Source organism: Mytilus californianus, unplaced genomic scaffold (genome assembly GCF_021869535.1).
Source record: "Mytilus californianus isolate M0D057914Y unplaced genomic scaffold, xbMytCali1.0.p SCAF_7, whole genome shotgun sequence".
Taxonomy (NCBI): Eukaryota; Metazoa; Mollusca; class Bivalvia; order Mytilida; family Mytilidae; genus Mytilus; species Mytilus californianus.
Genome location: NW_026262723.1, coordinates 80,437,024 through 80,454,206, shown reverse-complemented (window position 1 = coordinate 80,454,206; position 17,183 = coordinate 80,437,024). Strand labels below are relative to the sequence as shown.

At 32.6% G+C, this 17,183-nt stretch overlaps 1 protein-coding gene across 1 annotated transcript in view; it reads right to left on the bottom strand.

Annotated features, from left to right (window-relative positions):
• The window catches only part of LOC127709842 (xylosyltransferase 1-like), a 30,768-nt gene that overhangs the window by 7,875 nt on the left and 5,710 nt on the right, over positions 1 to 17,183 (bottom strand). Inside the window, exons 2-10 of the mRNA XM_052215511.1 lie at positions 16,532 to 16,787; positions 14,400 to 14,528; positions 13,811 to 13,978; positions 9,663 to 9,826; positions 8,594 to 8,796; positions 8,313 to 8,393; positions 7,819 to 8,032; positions 6,247 to 6,423; positions 234 to 671 (exon numbers count right to left, since the gene is read on the bottom strand). Coding sequence (XP_052071471.1) covers positions 234 to 671; positions 6,247 to 6,423; positions 7,819 to 8,032; positions 8,313 to 8,393; positions 8,594 to 8,796; positions 9,663 to 9,826; positions 13,811 to 13,978; positions 14,400 to 14,528; positions 16,532 to 16,787 — 1,830 coding nt within the window. The remainder of the gene's footprint in view (positions 1 to 233; positions 672 to 6,246; positions 6,424 to 7,818; positions 8,033 to 8,312; positions 8,394 to 8,593; positions 8,797 to 9,662; positions 9,827 to 13,810; positions 13,979 to 14,399; positions 14,529 to 16,531; positions 16,788 to 17,183) is intronic.

Here is a 17,183-nt window from a genome sequence, read left to right as displayed (position 1 = left end):
TGTTACAGTGCTGATAAGAGTTTGTTTTCTTGCATTATAAAAATCAAAATTCAACATGCTACTTGTCTAAAAGATTGAACTAAAATTTTTCATCTGGGAAATTCACAGGTGTTAAAATGTTTATACAATAATCATCTTCTTTAATAGAGAAAATATATGTTATGGTAGTTATCATATTTGATATAGAAAAATAGTTGTCTATACTTGTTTTCAGAAGAAGAAAAAAATATTACCTCTAAGCTAAGTAGTCTTCCAGCTGGTCCCTGTGGATCACTAATGATATAATGGCGTCTTCTTGTAAAATGAGATTCTAATATAACTTTCTTCCCAGATTGCTGATGCTCAGCTTCATATAACACTAAAGCACCATTATAATGATCTTCTGCAAAGTAAGCATTGGATTCTAATATCTGAACTGGTTTCAGGTGACAGGATGAATGTTTCAGGTTTTCTAAACTCCTCCTTTGAAATGAGCCATAAAAACTAAGAAATGTGTCTGTCCTGTTGTTTGCATTATCTTTGAGATGGAATTCATTCTGCCAGTACTTTGTATAGGATTTCATATCTTGAGGCCTGTCTTTAAACAAGTACAGGTCTAAACTGTTGATTATGTCCTGATTTACAGCTGGTTCAAATTTCCTGGCAAAAAATCTGGGTCGCTGTTCAAAGACCTGGAAAGATACAAACACAGCTTTTTGATGTCCTTTAACTTAAACCATTTTTATTTTATGTTAAAACCAGATAAATGATAGCAATAAACAAATGTGGATTAAATATCATCCTTTAACTTATATTCCAATTTTAACTGCATTATATTAACACTTTTAAATCTAAAATGTATTCTGCAAGCAAATTTGAAATGGATAACAATTGAGCTAACTGCCACCAGGAAGAAAGCAAGCAATAAGCAGGATATATTGCTATGCAAAACTAAAAATATATGCCCAGTTTTTTGGTACCTTTGACTTTGAAAAACAACTTAACATCAAAGCCATACATACCTTTGCATTGTGTAATATGATTATCATGATTATGTGAATCATGATTCCAACAAAGGAAAGTTATATTCAGGACAGATGCATTCAATTCTTGTACATTCATTACATTTCAGTTAGCAGACATATAAAGATAAATTTTTCTCTATACTGTTGTGAAAAGTTGCTATGAAATCAGCAATGTCAAACTTTGTGAAAATGTATACTTAACAACACAATTAATGCACCACATCTTACCACATATATTAGTTTCACAATTTCTTGTTTTTGCTACAAATTTGTAGAAGTATGTTATATTTTAAGCATAATCTTCACATTACTACAGAGTTTATAGACAAATTTTCATTTTAATGGCAACAATGCAGATTTTAATCTCAAAAGTCAATAAAATGCTCCGCAGGGCGCAGCTTGATACGACCGCAGAGGTCGAACCCTGAACAGTTGGGGCAAGTATGGACACAACATTCAAGCTTGATACAGCTCTGAATTTGGATTGTGATTAAATATTTGACACAGCATAGGTTTCTGACACAGAATGAATGTGGTCTAAGAACTTAAAAATTTTAAATTGGACATTCACCTATTATGGTCCAATATCCAAAATCTAAATACATGGTTAGATTCAGCATATCAAAGAACCCCAAGAATTCAATTTTTGATGAAATCAAACAAAGTTTAATTTTGGACCCTTTTGATCTCAATGTGGACAAAAATGATAACAGGGCCCAAAAATCAAAAATCTAAATACATGGTTAGATTCAGCATATCAAAGAACCCCATATATTCAATTTTTGTTGAAATCAAACAAAGTTTAATTTTGGACCCCGATTTGGACCAACTTGAAAACTGGGCCCATAATCAAAAATCTAAATACATGTTTAGATTCAGCATATCAAAGAACCCTAAAAATTCAATTTTTGTTAAAATCAAACTAAGTTTAATTTTGGACCCTTTGGACCTTTATGAAGACTAATTTGAAAACAGAACCAAAAATTAAGAATCTAAATACACGGTTAGATTCGGCATATCAAAGAACCCCAATAATTCAATTTTTGATGAAATCAAACAAAGTTAAATTTTGGACCCTTTGGACTTCAATGTGGACCAATTTAAAAACGGGGCCCAAAATCCAAAAACTTAATACACGGTTAGATTCAGCATATTACAGAACCCCATATATTCAATTTTTGTTGAAATCAAACAAAGTTTAATTTTGGACCCCGATTTGGACCAACTTGAAAACTGGGCCCATAATCAAAAATCTAAATACATGGTTAGATTCAGCATATCAAAGAACCCCATATATTCAATTTTTGTTGAAATCAAACAAAGTTTAATTTTGGACCCCGATTTGGACCAACTTGAAAACTGGGCCCATAATCAAAAATCTAAATACATGGTTAGATTCAGCATATCAAAGAACCCCATATATTCAATTTTTGATGAAATCAAACAAAGTTTAATTTTGGACCCTTTTGATCTCAATGTGGACAAAGTTGATAACGGGGCCCAACAATCAAAAATCTAAATACATGGTTAGATTCAGCATATCAAAGAACCCCATATATTCAATTTTTGTTGAAATCAAACAAAGTTTAATTTTGGACCCCGATTTGGACCAACTGGAAAACTGGGCCCATAATCAAAAATCTAAATACATGGTTAGATTCAGCATATCAAAGAACCCCATATATTCAATTTTTGTTGAAATCAAACAAAGTTTAATTTTGGACCCCGATTTGGACCAACTCGAAAACTGGGCCCATAATCAAAAATCTAAATACATGGTTAGATTCAGCATATCAAAGAACCCCATATATTCAATTTTTGTTGAAATCAAACTAAGTTTAATTTTGGACCCTTTGGACCTTTATGTAGACCAATTTGAAAACAGAACCAAAAATTAAGAATCTAAATACACGGTTAGATTCGGCATATCAAAGAACCCCAATAATTCAATTTTTGATGAAATCAAACAAAGTAAAATTTTGGACCCTTTGGACCTCAATGTGGACCAATTTAAAAACGGGGCCCAAAATCCAAAAACTTAATACACGGTTTGATTCAGCATATTAAAGAACCCCAAGAATTCAAGAATAAAACCCTATTGAAATTGATCAAGAAATAAGCAATTTATAGGAAGTATCTTCTTTTGCACAATACTGTGCAATTGATTATTTCTTGCTATTGCGCAATACTGTACAATTGACAATTTCTTGCTATTGCGCAATATTGTGCTATTGGATATTTCTTGCTATTGCGCAATACTGTGCAATTGAAGATTTCTTGCTATTGCGCAATACTGTGCAATTGAAGATTTCTTGCTATTGTGCAATACTGTGCAATTGAAAATTTCTTGCTATTGCACAATACTTATAATATAATAATTTACACATCCTGTTTGGTGTGTATCTCCTACCATATCATTATTATTTGCTTTTAAATATAAATCAGAAATAACCAACTTAAAATGGAAAATTTTAAAAGAAAAAAAAAAAGGAAAAAAAGAAAAAAAGAAATCCCCCCCCAAAATTTTTTGAACCCCCTTATGATTCATCACCCCAAACTCAATCTCAGCCTTCCCTTTGTGGTATGGTACCTTGCAGTACAATTTCAGAGAGATCCATACACTTGAACACAAGTTATTGTCTGGAAACTAGAAAAATGCTTATTTTTGGCCCCTTTTTGGCCCCCAATTCCTAAACGTTTCGGGCAATTACCCCCAAACTCAATTCCAGCTTTCCCTTTGTGATATGGAACCTTGTAGTACAATTTCAGAAATATCCAAGCACTTACACACAAGTTATTGTCATGAAACTAGAAAAATGCTTGTTTTTTGCCCCTTTTTTGGCCCCTAATTCCTAAAATTTTGAGGCAATTACCCCCAAAATCAATTACAGCCTTCCCTTTGTGATATGGAACCTTGTGGTACAATGTCAGAGAGATCCATACACATACACACAAGTTATTGTCTGGAAGTTACAAAAATGCTTATTTTTGGCCCCTTTTTGGCCCCTAATTCCTTAACTGTTGGTACCATAACCCCCAAAATCAATCCCAACCTTCCTTTCATGGTATTGAACCTTATGGTAAAATTTCATGGAGATCCATTCACTTAAACTAAAGTTAGAGTGCGAAAACCAATGTGTCTTCGGACGACGCCAGACGACGCCGGACGACGACGACGACGACGACGACGGAGACGACGACGACGACGCCAACGTCATACCAATATACGACCAAAAAATTTTCAATTTTTGCGGTCGTATAAAAATTAAAAGTCTAAGATAAGTCGATTTCAAATTGGTCAATAGACAAGAATTCGATAAAGAAACTGAAAACCAAAATCTTTTCCTTGTTTTCAGGGTAAAAGGTACACACACTTTCAGCTTACACAAATTTGGCAGCATTTTTTGTTTTTTTTTGGGTAAAAATGTGTTTTTTGAGATATAAAAATTAAATTAAGAAATTCTCATTTTTCACAGAATTTGATGTTTATGACTCAGACACATTGTATCAAAATTTTGACTCACTTCAATCATTTTTAAAAAAGTTAAATGCAAAAGAAATTTTTACTTCAGAGAAACTAATGGAGGTGGTGCATTCCTTTTTTTTTCAGTATATATGAAATTTGCATTTATAGCAAGTTGTAGCAGCAACGATTTTGTCATGGAAGCAAGGCTAGGTTTAATTGGTAATAAAGAGTAAATTTTTGACTCACATGATTGCCAATCATGTTTTCTATATTTGATACAAAAAAATCTGAATGTAGCTACATGTACTATGCACTGACTCTGAACAAAAAAAAAAAATAAAAACTGTATGGCATAGTCTTTACACTTAAAAAAGTTTGTCCATGTGAGACTTATAATTCAGCCTGGCTCTCAATTTACACAGGTATTTGATTTACATGCATATCATATTAGATTAAATGTTAAAGTTTCTGCAAACCAACTAATTTTTGCAAGCAATTTATTTTCCCAAATCCACAAGTAAAAAGTAATGTAAATATTAAAGAACCTTAGTGAGCCACTCACATAACCCACGTCCCCACATTGTCATTGGAGAAATAAAATAAGTGTAAGAAAAAAAAATTGTATCAGAAAAAAAAATTGAATCATAATTTCCTGTCAATATGCACATCTACATAGTATGTCCTTATTATCTACACAGTTTCATGAAATTCTGTTGTGTGGTTTGAGAGGAGTTGCGATGACAAAAGGTTGAAGTAGTATATTGGGCAAATAAGTTCAAAGGGGCGTAACTCCTGGGAAAAAAATGAATCGTAATTTCCTGTCGATATGCACATCTACGTAGTATGTCCTTATTATCTACACAGTTTCATGAAATTCTGTTGTGTGGTTTGAGAGGAGTTGCGATGACAAAAGGTTGCAGTAGTATATTGGGCAAATAAGTTCAAAGGGGCGTAACTCCTGGGAAAAAAATGAATCGTAATTTCCTGTCGATATGCACATCTACGTAGTATGTCCTTATTATCTGAAAAGGTTTCATGAAATTCTGTTGTGTGGTTTGAGAGGAGTTGCGATGACAAAAAGTTGCAGTAGTATATTTGGCAAATACGTTCAAAGGGGCGTAACTCCTGGAAAAAAAATTGAATCGTAATTTCCTGTCGATATGCACATCTACGTTGTATGTCCTTATTATCTGAAAAGGTTTCATGAAATTCTGTTGTGTGGTTTGAGAGGAGTTGCGATGACAAAAAGTTGCAGTAGTATATTTGGCAAATAAGTTCAAAGGGGTGTAACTTCTGGAAAAAAAATTGAATCGTAATTTCCTGTCGATATGCACATCCACGTTGTATGTCCTTATTATCTGAAAAGGTTTCATGAAATTCTGTTGTGTCGTTTGAGAGGAGTTGCGATGACAAAAGGTTGCAGTAGTACATTAAAGTAAATAAGTTCAAAGGGGCGTAACTCCTAGAAAAAAAATTGAATCGTAATTTCCTGTCGATATGCACAACTACATAGTATGTCCTAATTATCTAAAAAGGTTTCGTGAAATTCTGTTGTGTGGTTTGAAAGGAGTTGCGATGACAAGAAATAGGACTGACGGACGGACAGACAGAGGGACGGGTCAAAAACATTATACCCTCCGCAACTCGTTGCGTGGGGGTATAATAAATCGTCACAAATAAATCACAAGAAATGCCTAATCGAGGAATAAAGTATTCACTAAAATAAGTTAGTTTACAGTAATTTCAATAATGATATGCCAGCAAAGGTTTACCCACCATAAGTCTTTGTAAATCTGTAGATTTGAAATCATTTGGAGAACATCCACACCAGTCCACAATGTGTTTATTCTGACATTTACAACCTTTCTTTCTGATCCAGTTTGTTACATGAAGATTGTTGTCCATCCATTTATCACAGAAAATACTGTTCTGAAGGACTGTATGAAAGAATGACTGAAAATAAAATCATACATGAAGTATAACAAGAGTGCACACGCTGAAATGTCTTGCCTTCTTTACTAACCATTGATTTTATGTTGATAGTCCTAAATATAAAGCTTTACTACAGGTAACACATAAACTTAACATGATCCAAGAAAATGAGGTCAAGGTCAGATAAACCAAACGAGAAATACATGTACACCTTACAATCATTCAATAAACCAAACATAGTTGACATATTGCTTATAGTTTCTAAGAAACAGTCTTAACCAAGAAAACTTAACATTGACCAATGAACCATGAAAATGAGGTCAAGGTCAGATGATACCTGCCAGACAGACATATACACCTTACAATCTTTCCATACAACAAATATAGTTGATCTATTGCTTATAGTTGAAGAAAAACAGACCAAAACACAAAAACTTAACACTGAGAAATGAACTGTGAAAATGAGGTCAAGGTCAAATAAAACCTGTGAGACTGACATGTATTTCCATACACCAAATATAGTTGACCTATTGCATATAGTATTAGAAAAAAGACCAAAACTCAAAAACTTAACTTTGACCACTGAACCATGAAAATGAGGTCAAGGTCAGATGACACCTACCAGTTGGACATGTACACTTTACAATCATTCCATATACTAAATATAGTAGACCTACTGCTTATAGTATCTGATAAATGGACTTGACCACGAAAACTTAACCTTGTTCACTGATCCATGAAATGAGGTTGAGGTGAATGAAAATTGTCTGACGGGCATGAGGACCTTGCAAGGTAAGCACATACTAAATATAGTTATCCTATTACTCATAAGAAAGAAATAAACATTACAAAAAATGTTGACTTTTTTTTCAAGTAGTCACTGAACCATGAAAATGAGGTCAAGGACAATGGACATATGAAAGCTTATGGGATTAACACCAATTTGACTTTTTTAATATCTGAACCTGCAAATGCTTCATCAAATCTGTTGATATAGGAATTCATATGACATATTCCAGGATGGAGTCAAACAAAAATGCACCAAAATCTGATGAGAAAATGAGTGCTGCACATCATCAAAACTATTGAAACATTGTTTTGGGCCACTTTTTACCCTCTTTTTGAAAACAGATTAAGCCATAATTCTCAAAATTAAAATAAGCTGTAGTTCTCTGCAAAAGACCAAGTTGTTGAAATTTCATCAGGATCAGTCTCGTTTCATTTGTGTTGTTGTTTTAAATTTCCTCTTTCGTCTATAAATCAATATTGTTTTGATTTTAGAGTTTGACATACAGATTGGACATTGGTCTTTTTCTGGAGACTGTACTTCCCTGTAAATATGTTGTTAACTTTTACCATATATTTTATATTTATTCATAAGACTATGATCATGAATTACTAAATTGATTTTCTTACCTCTGCAGGAAGTAATGTGTACTTATAGAATTCCTTTAGTCCATCTAATAAAAGATCTGAAGTTATTACATAATCACAGAACTTTCTGTGTAATCCAAACCAGTCACTTCCTCCATCAAATCGAAGTCCATCAGGCAGTTCCCTAGGCCCAAGTCTCCAAAGATGATTGTCACATTCATGAAAAATTTGGTCAAGTCCCTGCTTTTTCAAAAATCTGCAATTACAATTTCGTCTCATTACTAATACTGAGAAAATGTAAAAGATTTACATAACAAAATACTATATGAGAATGCAATATCTTTACAAGTTGATCTGGTTTTATCCTCCAAGGAGATTTTTGAAGTAAGGTATTGTGTGAACTTTTATAAGTCTTTTGTCACAATAAGAAGTGGTAAATCACCAAGACATTTGTCGTAAATTATATTTCAAGAATTACTCAGGTTAATGGTTTGTGTAAAATAATCTGAACTGTTCACAGTGCATTTTATACTCACTTTGGTGTGTCTCTGCCGTGGGATTTCAGAAATACTTTTCCTTTGTATCTCGTCAGAAAATTCACAAGTGTGTCTAAATTTCTGAAAATATACAATCATTATATCATCATGATCATTATTTATCAAGTTTTTATGAACCTGTCCAAAATTTTTTTGGCACATAAAAAATGTTTGACGTCCATCATCAAAGTTAGATTACAAAAACAACTATAAAAAGTATTAATTGCTCACAAATATCAAATGTGATGAGAAATTGTATGTAGCCATGTGTTTATACTTACTTTATGGGATAGTCACTTTCACTTAGATTGATATAATAGTCCCACGTCCAGTCGGTCATTTCTAGAAGTTCTTTAATGAATGCTAAGTGGGCTTGTAGTAAACTTGCTCCTCCCCATATGGTAGCAAACCTATTCCTTGTCAGCCTTACATTGGGTAACATTGATTCTAATGGTAACAGTTCATTGTATAAATACTGTTGTCTCTGAAAAATATCAATCTTTCAAATTTAGTAAAAATAACACATTTTACAGATAAAATTGTATGGTAGAAAGCTTCATGATGTACTCATTTTGCATTTTTAAAGCAATAAAAAATAGTATTTATATGGCATATTCAGAATTATAGACAAATTTACACTTTTGGTATTTAGCTGAATTCTTAGGTTAACAATACCTTTTTGGTTGTGATATCAACTTTTTTAAATTGCGATGCAAAATTTTGCAAAATTTTGCAGGAACTTGTATAATTTTAAGTAATGGCGAACAAATTAGCATACAAGTGTAAATACATCTGTATTTATGTTTTAATTATTAATTGCAACAAATGAGTAAATAATTATTAAATTTTAAATCATTATTTTAAATAGCTAATTTCTGTTACATCATTTCCAGTAATCAGGGAATTATAATTAAAAGTTTACATCCTAGACTATACATTAATGTCAGAGTAATTGCTATGTGTATTATTCAATAAATATGTCTAACTAAAGAATAAAAGTGTTCACATGCATTGAATTTGCATTGTCTATAAACATGAAATAAAAAGACAGATTAAACAGCATTGCAATATTTGCAGTTACATGTATTAGTTAACTTGTAAATTTTTGCAATGTATTTATTATTATTAAAAAAGTTGCAACATAATAGGTTTTGCAAAAAAAAGTCTTGTTTCAAATTCTAATAGCATTCTTTCCATACAGAATTTCAACATATTATCTCACATTAGTGTTCATTGTTCAAGAAAGGCAATAATAAATGCATGCAAACATTTCTGCATTTAAATTACACGTACTTATAAATAAACTATATGAGTGTCTTAATAACTATCTCAAATTCTTATAATACTTACAATATCAACATGAATATAGTAGAAATGATCTTTATGGTAGATGGCCTTCAATAACCTTCTAACCTGTCTGACAGCACGACCATTCAAGGTCAAAACAAAGACAATTTTCACTTTTTTGGTTTGAATCATAGGTCCTAATAACTCAACTGGGGTCTTTATTTTTGCTACAAAAAAGAGGTAGTGTCAATATATTCATTTCACCAACAGGGTCATTTTTCAAAGAATCACTGTATCTCTACTAAATTCACTTTGAGCAAAACCAAAAAAACAAAAAATAAAATGCTCCGCCGGGCGCAGCTTGATACAACCGCAGAGGTCAAACCCTGAACAGTTGGGGCAAGTATGGACACAACATTCAAGCTTGATACAGCACTGAATTTGGATTGTAATTAAATATTTGACACAGCATAGGTTTCTGACACAGAATGAATGTGGTCTAAGAACTTAAAAAAATTTAATTTACCTATTCAAACCATATCATTATTATTTGCTTTTATATATAAATCAGAAATAACCAATTTAAAAAGGAAAATTTTAAAGAAAAAAGGGAAAAAAAAATCCCCCCCCAAATTTTTTGAACCCCCTTATGATTCATCACCCCCAAACTCAATCCCAGCCTTCCCTTTGTGGTATGGTACCTTGCAGTACAATTTCATAGAGATCCATATTCCTTAAACACAAGTTATTGTCTGGAATTTGGAAACTAGAAAAATGCATATTTTTGGCCCCTTATTCCTAAACGTTTTGGGCAATTACCCCCAAACTCAATTCCAGCTTTCCCTTTGTGATATGGAACCTTGTAGTACAATTTCAAAAAGATCCATACACTTACACACAAGCTATTGTCATGAAACTAGAAAAATGCTTGTTTTTTGCCCCTTTTTGGGCCCCTAATTCCAAAAACTCGGAGGCAATTACCCCCAAAATCAATCCCAGCATTCCCTTTGTGATATGGAACCTTGTGGTACAATGTCAGAGAGATCCATACACTAACACACAAGTTATGTCTGGAAGTTACAAAAATGCTTATTTTTGACCCCTTTTTGGCCCCTAATTCCTTAACTGTTGGTACCATAACCCCCAAAATCAATCCCAACCTTCCTTTTGTGGTAATGAACCTTATGGTAAAATTTTATAGAGATCCATTCACTTAAACTAAAGTTAGAGTGCGAAAACCAATGTGTCTTAGGACGACGACTACGACGCCAACGTCATACCAATATACAACCGCAAAATTTTTTGCGGTCGTATAAAAACAGTGAAAAATGCCGAAACTTACTGCATTACTTTATAGATTATAGAGGTAAGGGTATAACTTATTTTGTTTTATGAAACTATGAAATTTTCTCAGTAATTATTTCTTTAATCTGTTCTAAAAAAATTATCATGTTGCTGGGTGCTGTTTGCCATAATTGTTGAAATATATTGTTGTATTATAAATCAGACTGTAAATTTTCTTTTTCAATTGCATCACTTTTTGTCTTCATGTGCCTTTTATACATGTAGCTAATTACACAGTATAGGAGTTGTGCATTGTTGGAGGCCATAGGGTGGCCTATTATTGTTCACATATGAGTCATTTGGTCTTTAGAAGATAGTTATCTCACGGAATAATCATACAACATCTCCTTATTTTATATAAACAATATTTACTTCATATGATCAACAATTGGAAAAAGATTTGCAGACATCTGAAGGAACAACATTGAATGTGTGGAAACTTTTTAATATATATAACTTATAATAAGGGTATAAAAAAATTCAACCCTATAGTTGTCAAATCATAGATTTCCTGGATTGGTATCAACGTAAGATGTCAGACAGACACAAAATTGCAGTGAAAGTCCAATGCACAATGTAACCTTCATGTAGCTCTTAGTCTTTTGCTATGCAGCAAGTTGTGACAACATAATCATTATGCTCATGAAATTTCTGTTTTATTGATATAAAATTTATAAGGGGTTGCCAAAAATGTTTTTGCTGTATAAATCATCAAAGAAATGTTGTATCTTAAAACATGAAAAATTAAAGAACCTTAGTGAGCACGCTCACATACCCCACGTCCCCACATTGTCACTGGAGAAATAAAATAACTGTAAGAAAAAAAAATTGTATAAGAAAATAAATTGAATCATAATTTCCTGTCGATATGCACATCTACCTAGTATGTCCTTATTATCTACAAAGTTTCATGAAATTCTGTTGTGTGGTTTCAGAGGAGTTGCGATGACAAACTGTTGCAGAGGTATATTGAAGCAAATAAGTTCAAAGGGGCGTAACTCCTAGAAACAAAATTGAATCGTAATTTCCTGTCGATATGCACATCTACGTAGTATGTCCTTATTATCTGAAAAGGTTGCATGAAATTCTATTGTGTGGTTTGAGAGGAGTTGCGATGACAAAAGGTTGCAGTAGTATATTGGGCAAATAAGTTCAAAGGGGCGTAACTCCTGGAAAAAAAATTGAATCGTAATTTCCTGATGATATGCACATCTACGTACTATGTCCTTATTATCTACAAAGTTTCATGAAATTTTGTTGTGTGGTTTCAGAGAAGTTGAGATGACAAAGTGTTGCAGTAGTACATTAAAGTAAATAAGTTCAAAGGGACGTAACTCCTAGAAAAATAATTGAATCATAATTTCCTGTCGATATGCACATCTACCTAGTTTGTTCTTATCATCTACAAAGTTTCATGAAATTCTGTTGTGTGGTTTCAGAGGAGTTGCGATGACAAACTGTTGCAGAGGTATATTGAAGCAAATAAGTTCAAAGGGGCGTAACTCCTAGAAACAAAATTGAATTGTAATTTCCTGTCGATATGCACATCTACGTAGTATGTCCTTATTATCTGAAAAGGTTTCATGAAATTCTATTGTGTGGTTTGAGAGGAGTTGCGATGACAAAAGGTTGCAGTAGTATATTGGGCAAATAAGTTCAAAGGGGCGTAACTCCTGGAAAAAAAATTGAATCGTAATTTCCTGACGATATGCACATCTACGTAGTATGTCCTTATTATCTACAAAGTTTCATGAAATTTTTTTGTTTGGTTTCAGAGGAGTTGAGATGACAAACTGTTGCAGTAGTACATTAAAGTAAATAAGTTCAAAGGGGCGTAACTCCTAGAAAAACAAATAGATCGTAATTTCCTGTCGATATGCACAACTACATAGTATGTCCTTATTATCTAAAAAGGTTTCGTGAAATTCTGTTGTGTGGTTTGAGAGGAGTTGCGATGACAAGAAACAGGACTGACGGACTGACGGACGGACTGACGGACGGACGGACAGATGGACGGGTCAAAAACATTATACCCTCAGCAACTCGTTGTGTGGGGTATAATAAGATGTTTAATATCATCACAGTGTCATGATTAGCTTAGTCTTCACAGCTATTTATCACAATGTACATCACAGTGTCATGATTAGCTTAGTCTTCACAGCTATCTATCACAATGTACATCACAGTGTCATGTTAAGCTTAGTCTTCACAGCTATTTATCATAATGTACATCACAGTGTCATGATTAGCTTAGGTCTTCATAGCTATTTATCACAATGTACATCACAGTGTCATGATTAGCTTAGGTCTTCACAGCTATTTATCACAATGTATGTATGATTCAAATCTTTATATTAATTAAAAGAATTTTGTGAACATTTACAAATTTTATATCCGTTAAAAATAAATTTCACTGGCAATAACATGTATTCACTACTTGCCTAATAGCTAAAGAAATGTTAGTCGCAATATATTGTTTTACAGGAAAATTTGCAGAATAGGGTTTTGAGAAAAGGTACTCTTAAGTCGTATTATTGTCCTTTTTTGGCTAAATTAATTTTCATATGTACATTTATCTGCAGGATATTAATTTTGTTAAATCTTAGAAAGTACAATAGTTACATATATCATTTTTTCAGAATATTAACAAGCTTTTCTACGTTCTATTTGCTTGGAAATTTTCATTAACTTCTATGAGTTTGCCAAGGGCCCATAACATTAATGCATTATTTGGTACAAATGCTATTTAGCAAGTAGACATTACATGCCAGTCACAGTTTCCTTCAATAGCTGTGCCACAACTACCTGTTAACTTTATGTTATACATGTTATTACTGCAGAAAGTTCCAAGTGACACTATGGCCTACCTCCTAATCCAGTTGTATAGATGCTGTTAGCCTGGTAACCACCACATGGTTTAGATGGGTCCCCAGGACACTGGTTATTACACAATGATATGTCCACTTTACCATGCTTACCAAATCTGTCACCACACCAACATTCCTTCATGTATTGTAAACCAGCATATAAATAACCTATCAATACAGAAAACATTTGCTGTTTTATTTGCTACCGCTAATTAACATTTTAATATGAAACTTCTGTAAATTCTGTAAGTTGCGGCTTTTCAACCAATGAAATATAAAATGAAAATAACATTGAAAAATTATATTATTCATTTCTATAAAAAGCAAAATGTATTTCTACTTCATGAAATAATCATTTAAAATCTCATTATTTTTAAGAATCAATGTATGCCAATCTAAATGTAACACTTTTTTGTTCTGCTAGCTATGTATAGACAATCCAAGCTGAATGTTAGAATCTCTTTATTCAATTGAGTATGCCAAAAAGTAGATATCTTGCAAAAACTACAAGATTAAAGCCCCAATCAATCAACATTTACAAAATAGAAGATCCTTTTGACCTCATCAAGATTAGAGATTACATTTGTACCTCCATTAGTGCAATATTTTATACAATTCTTAGGAGAGTTTGTTTCTGGAAATTCTTTGTGATGAGACAAATCTCTGCTTTCTGTACTGTCTCCAAAACAGCCATAGTAGAATCCAGATGTATGATTTCCTGTAGAAAATATTAATATAATAAAACATATTTTTTCTGTCAATAGTAGTCAATGTAATATGTATGAAAAGTAGATCACAGAGAGAAATTTCCAATAATTAACTTCTACTTGATGAAATCTTGATGCTTTGAAACATTACCAATAACTTTCTTTCTGCAGAAAAACAACGGAGTTGTAGTCATTGAAAGTATCATGCTGATACATCTAACATAGATTCAATTATATACCAATGTATGTATAGGTAGTCGTCTCATTGGCAATCATATAACATTTCCTTTTTTATATACATGTCGGGTATACAAATACTCAAAATCAGATATTTCACATTGCTCCGTTGAATTTGTTTGGCGCTGATGTAAGATCTGAATGCACATCGTAGGGGGTAAGGATTGGATGAACTTTTAAGCAATTCAATAATATTAAAATCAATCATTTTAATGCCATACTGATCCTTTGACTACTTCTTTTTCTCCGAAAAACATACAAATGACATGAATGAACAAAACAATTATACTTTACTGTTTTGCAAAATTGAGATATGATTTCAATCAGGTCTGTGCATATAATGGGAACTATGTCAAGAGATTAAATGGTAAGAAAATATAATTTCTAGACTATATTAAGAAATCTATGTTTTGTAGGGATGTCAACTCGGTGAAGATTTACTAATCGAGTACTCGTTGGATTTACTGAGCGATACTCGAGTACTCACTCGGTAAAATATTTACAAAATAAACAAAATTATGCCTATTTTATGTATTGTGGATCGTTGTCTTATGAACGTAAAACCCTGAACATAATTACCTAGGACTAGATAATAGTCCAAGGAATTTTATACCATAATTAACAGCTCATTTACTACATACGAATTATGTAAACTAGCAATAATCTAATCACGTAATTAATTAATATCTGTAGAAAATTACAGTATTTGGGAACCGTAAAAAAACACATTTAATAATTAACAAAGGGGTAATAATTAGAACTTACTGATGCCTTTAATCATTTTCTGAGGGTCGACACAGGGTGCATTTAATTTGTTCGTATCTAAAAGTATCATTTTGACAACTTTTTCTGGGACGAGGCAATTTCTCGACTTTGTTAAGGTAACTAACAGTCCTGGTGATAAACATATATGCTCTGACGGTATAGAGGTGGGGGAATGACTCAGATTAGCTAAAGATGTAAGATTTGGAAAAGTGCTCTTGTTCAAAGCCTACCTCTGTTTGGGAGAATTTAAAATGACAGTTAAACGCAAACATTTGAATCGTATATTAATTTTTTATTAATTTGGATTAATATTTAATTTCCCGGGATGCGCTCTCAATAAAAATATTTTTTTGTTTAAGCTTAAGAAAGCAACAACATTCTTACAGGAGATCGATTAGTCGAGTATCATTTTGGTATTCGATACTGGGTACTACCGAGCGATACTCGAGTACTCGAGTACTCGTTGACATCCCTAATGTTTTGTGGTAATAAGCATTGTGTATAAGTTTCATAACATTTGGTTGAGGCAAACTAAAGTTAGAGAACGGAAACCAATTCAGGATGTACAGATGCATGTAAAGAGGGACAAGGGTAAGATTAATGCCCCCTGCTGCGGCTGGGACATAAAAATTTAATACCACTACACATCTTCTTGGCTTCAGCATTTCAATACTTTTTTGAGTCTAGATAGTTTAAATGTTGAATTCATATTTAAAAAGGCTGAGCATACCCCATTTTGATAAAATATTTAGCTATCTTGACTTTTCAGGATTCAATGCTACATGCAATTGTATACAATCATTGCATTAATACATGGTATGTCTTTGCTATATTAGTTCCCACAATGGATTGTGCACTAGTACTAATTTAATTCATTTTTAGTGTCTTATTTTTCATCAAACATGGTAAAACATTTCAATTTACATGTACTAACCACACATAATTAAGATTCATCTTAATATCATCTGCAGTCCACATTTAATTCAAAAGGGAAACAAGATTAACTCTTTACCTTTGAAAGGACAATAATTTGGTATATTCTTTGGGAAAAGTTTTTCTTCTAATGACAAACAAGTAACATCTGCAATTTGCTGTTTACAATGTTCAGTTTTGGCACGGCTTATAGCAGATAAAGAATCCTTCACAGTTATATGGCACTTTGGTTGAAACTGGAAAGACTTTTTGTCAGTAGAATCATGAATCTGTAATGGTGGATCTGGTCCGTTTGTTTTGTTTCTGTCTGTTGGCTTATTTATGGACAGAAGAGACTGAAAAAGACAAAAACTTGATGATGCACAAAATAGTGTCTTCCTGTACTGTTTATGGCATTTCTGTATGAAATAATTAAGTACAGTCACTGAAGTATGTCATAATTAGAGTTTGTTTTCTGTAACTCTGGATTTTCTTTGATGACATGATGTGTTGTAATATTGCTAGTTTTTTACAGTACTTCTGTTGATGTTATCTATTATACCATATTTGTTTTTACTCGTGTGGTTTCCCTGTACTTATTTTCATAGAACTTCTTTTACATTTATTTTGTTAGTCCACTAACTGAAAGTAAAATGGAGAGGGATGAGTTCTCAAAAAACTAGTTTAACCCTTCAACATCTGTTGTGAGTCAGGAACCTTCTCAATGGTTGTTTTCCAACTGTACGTACACA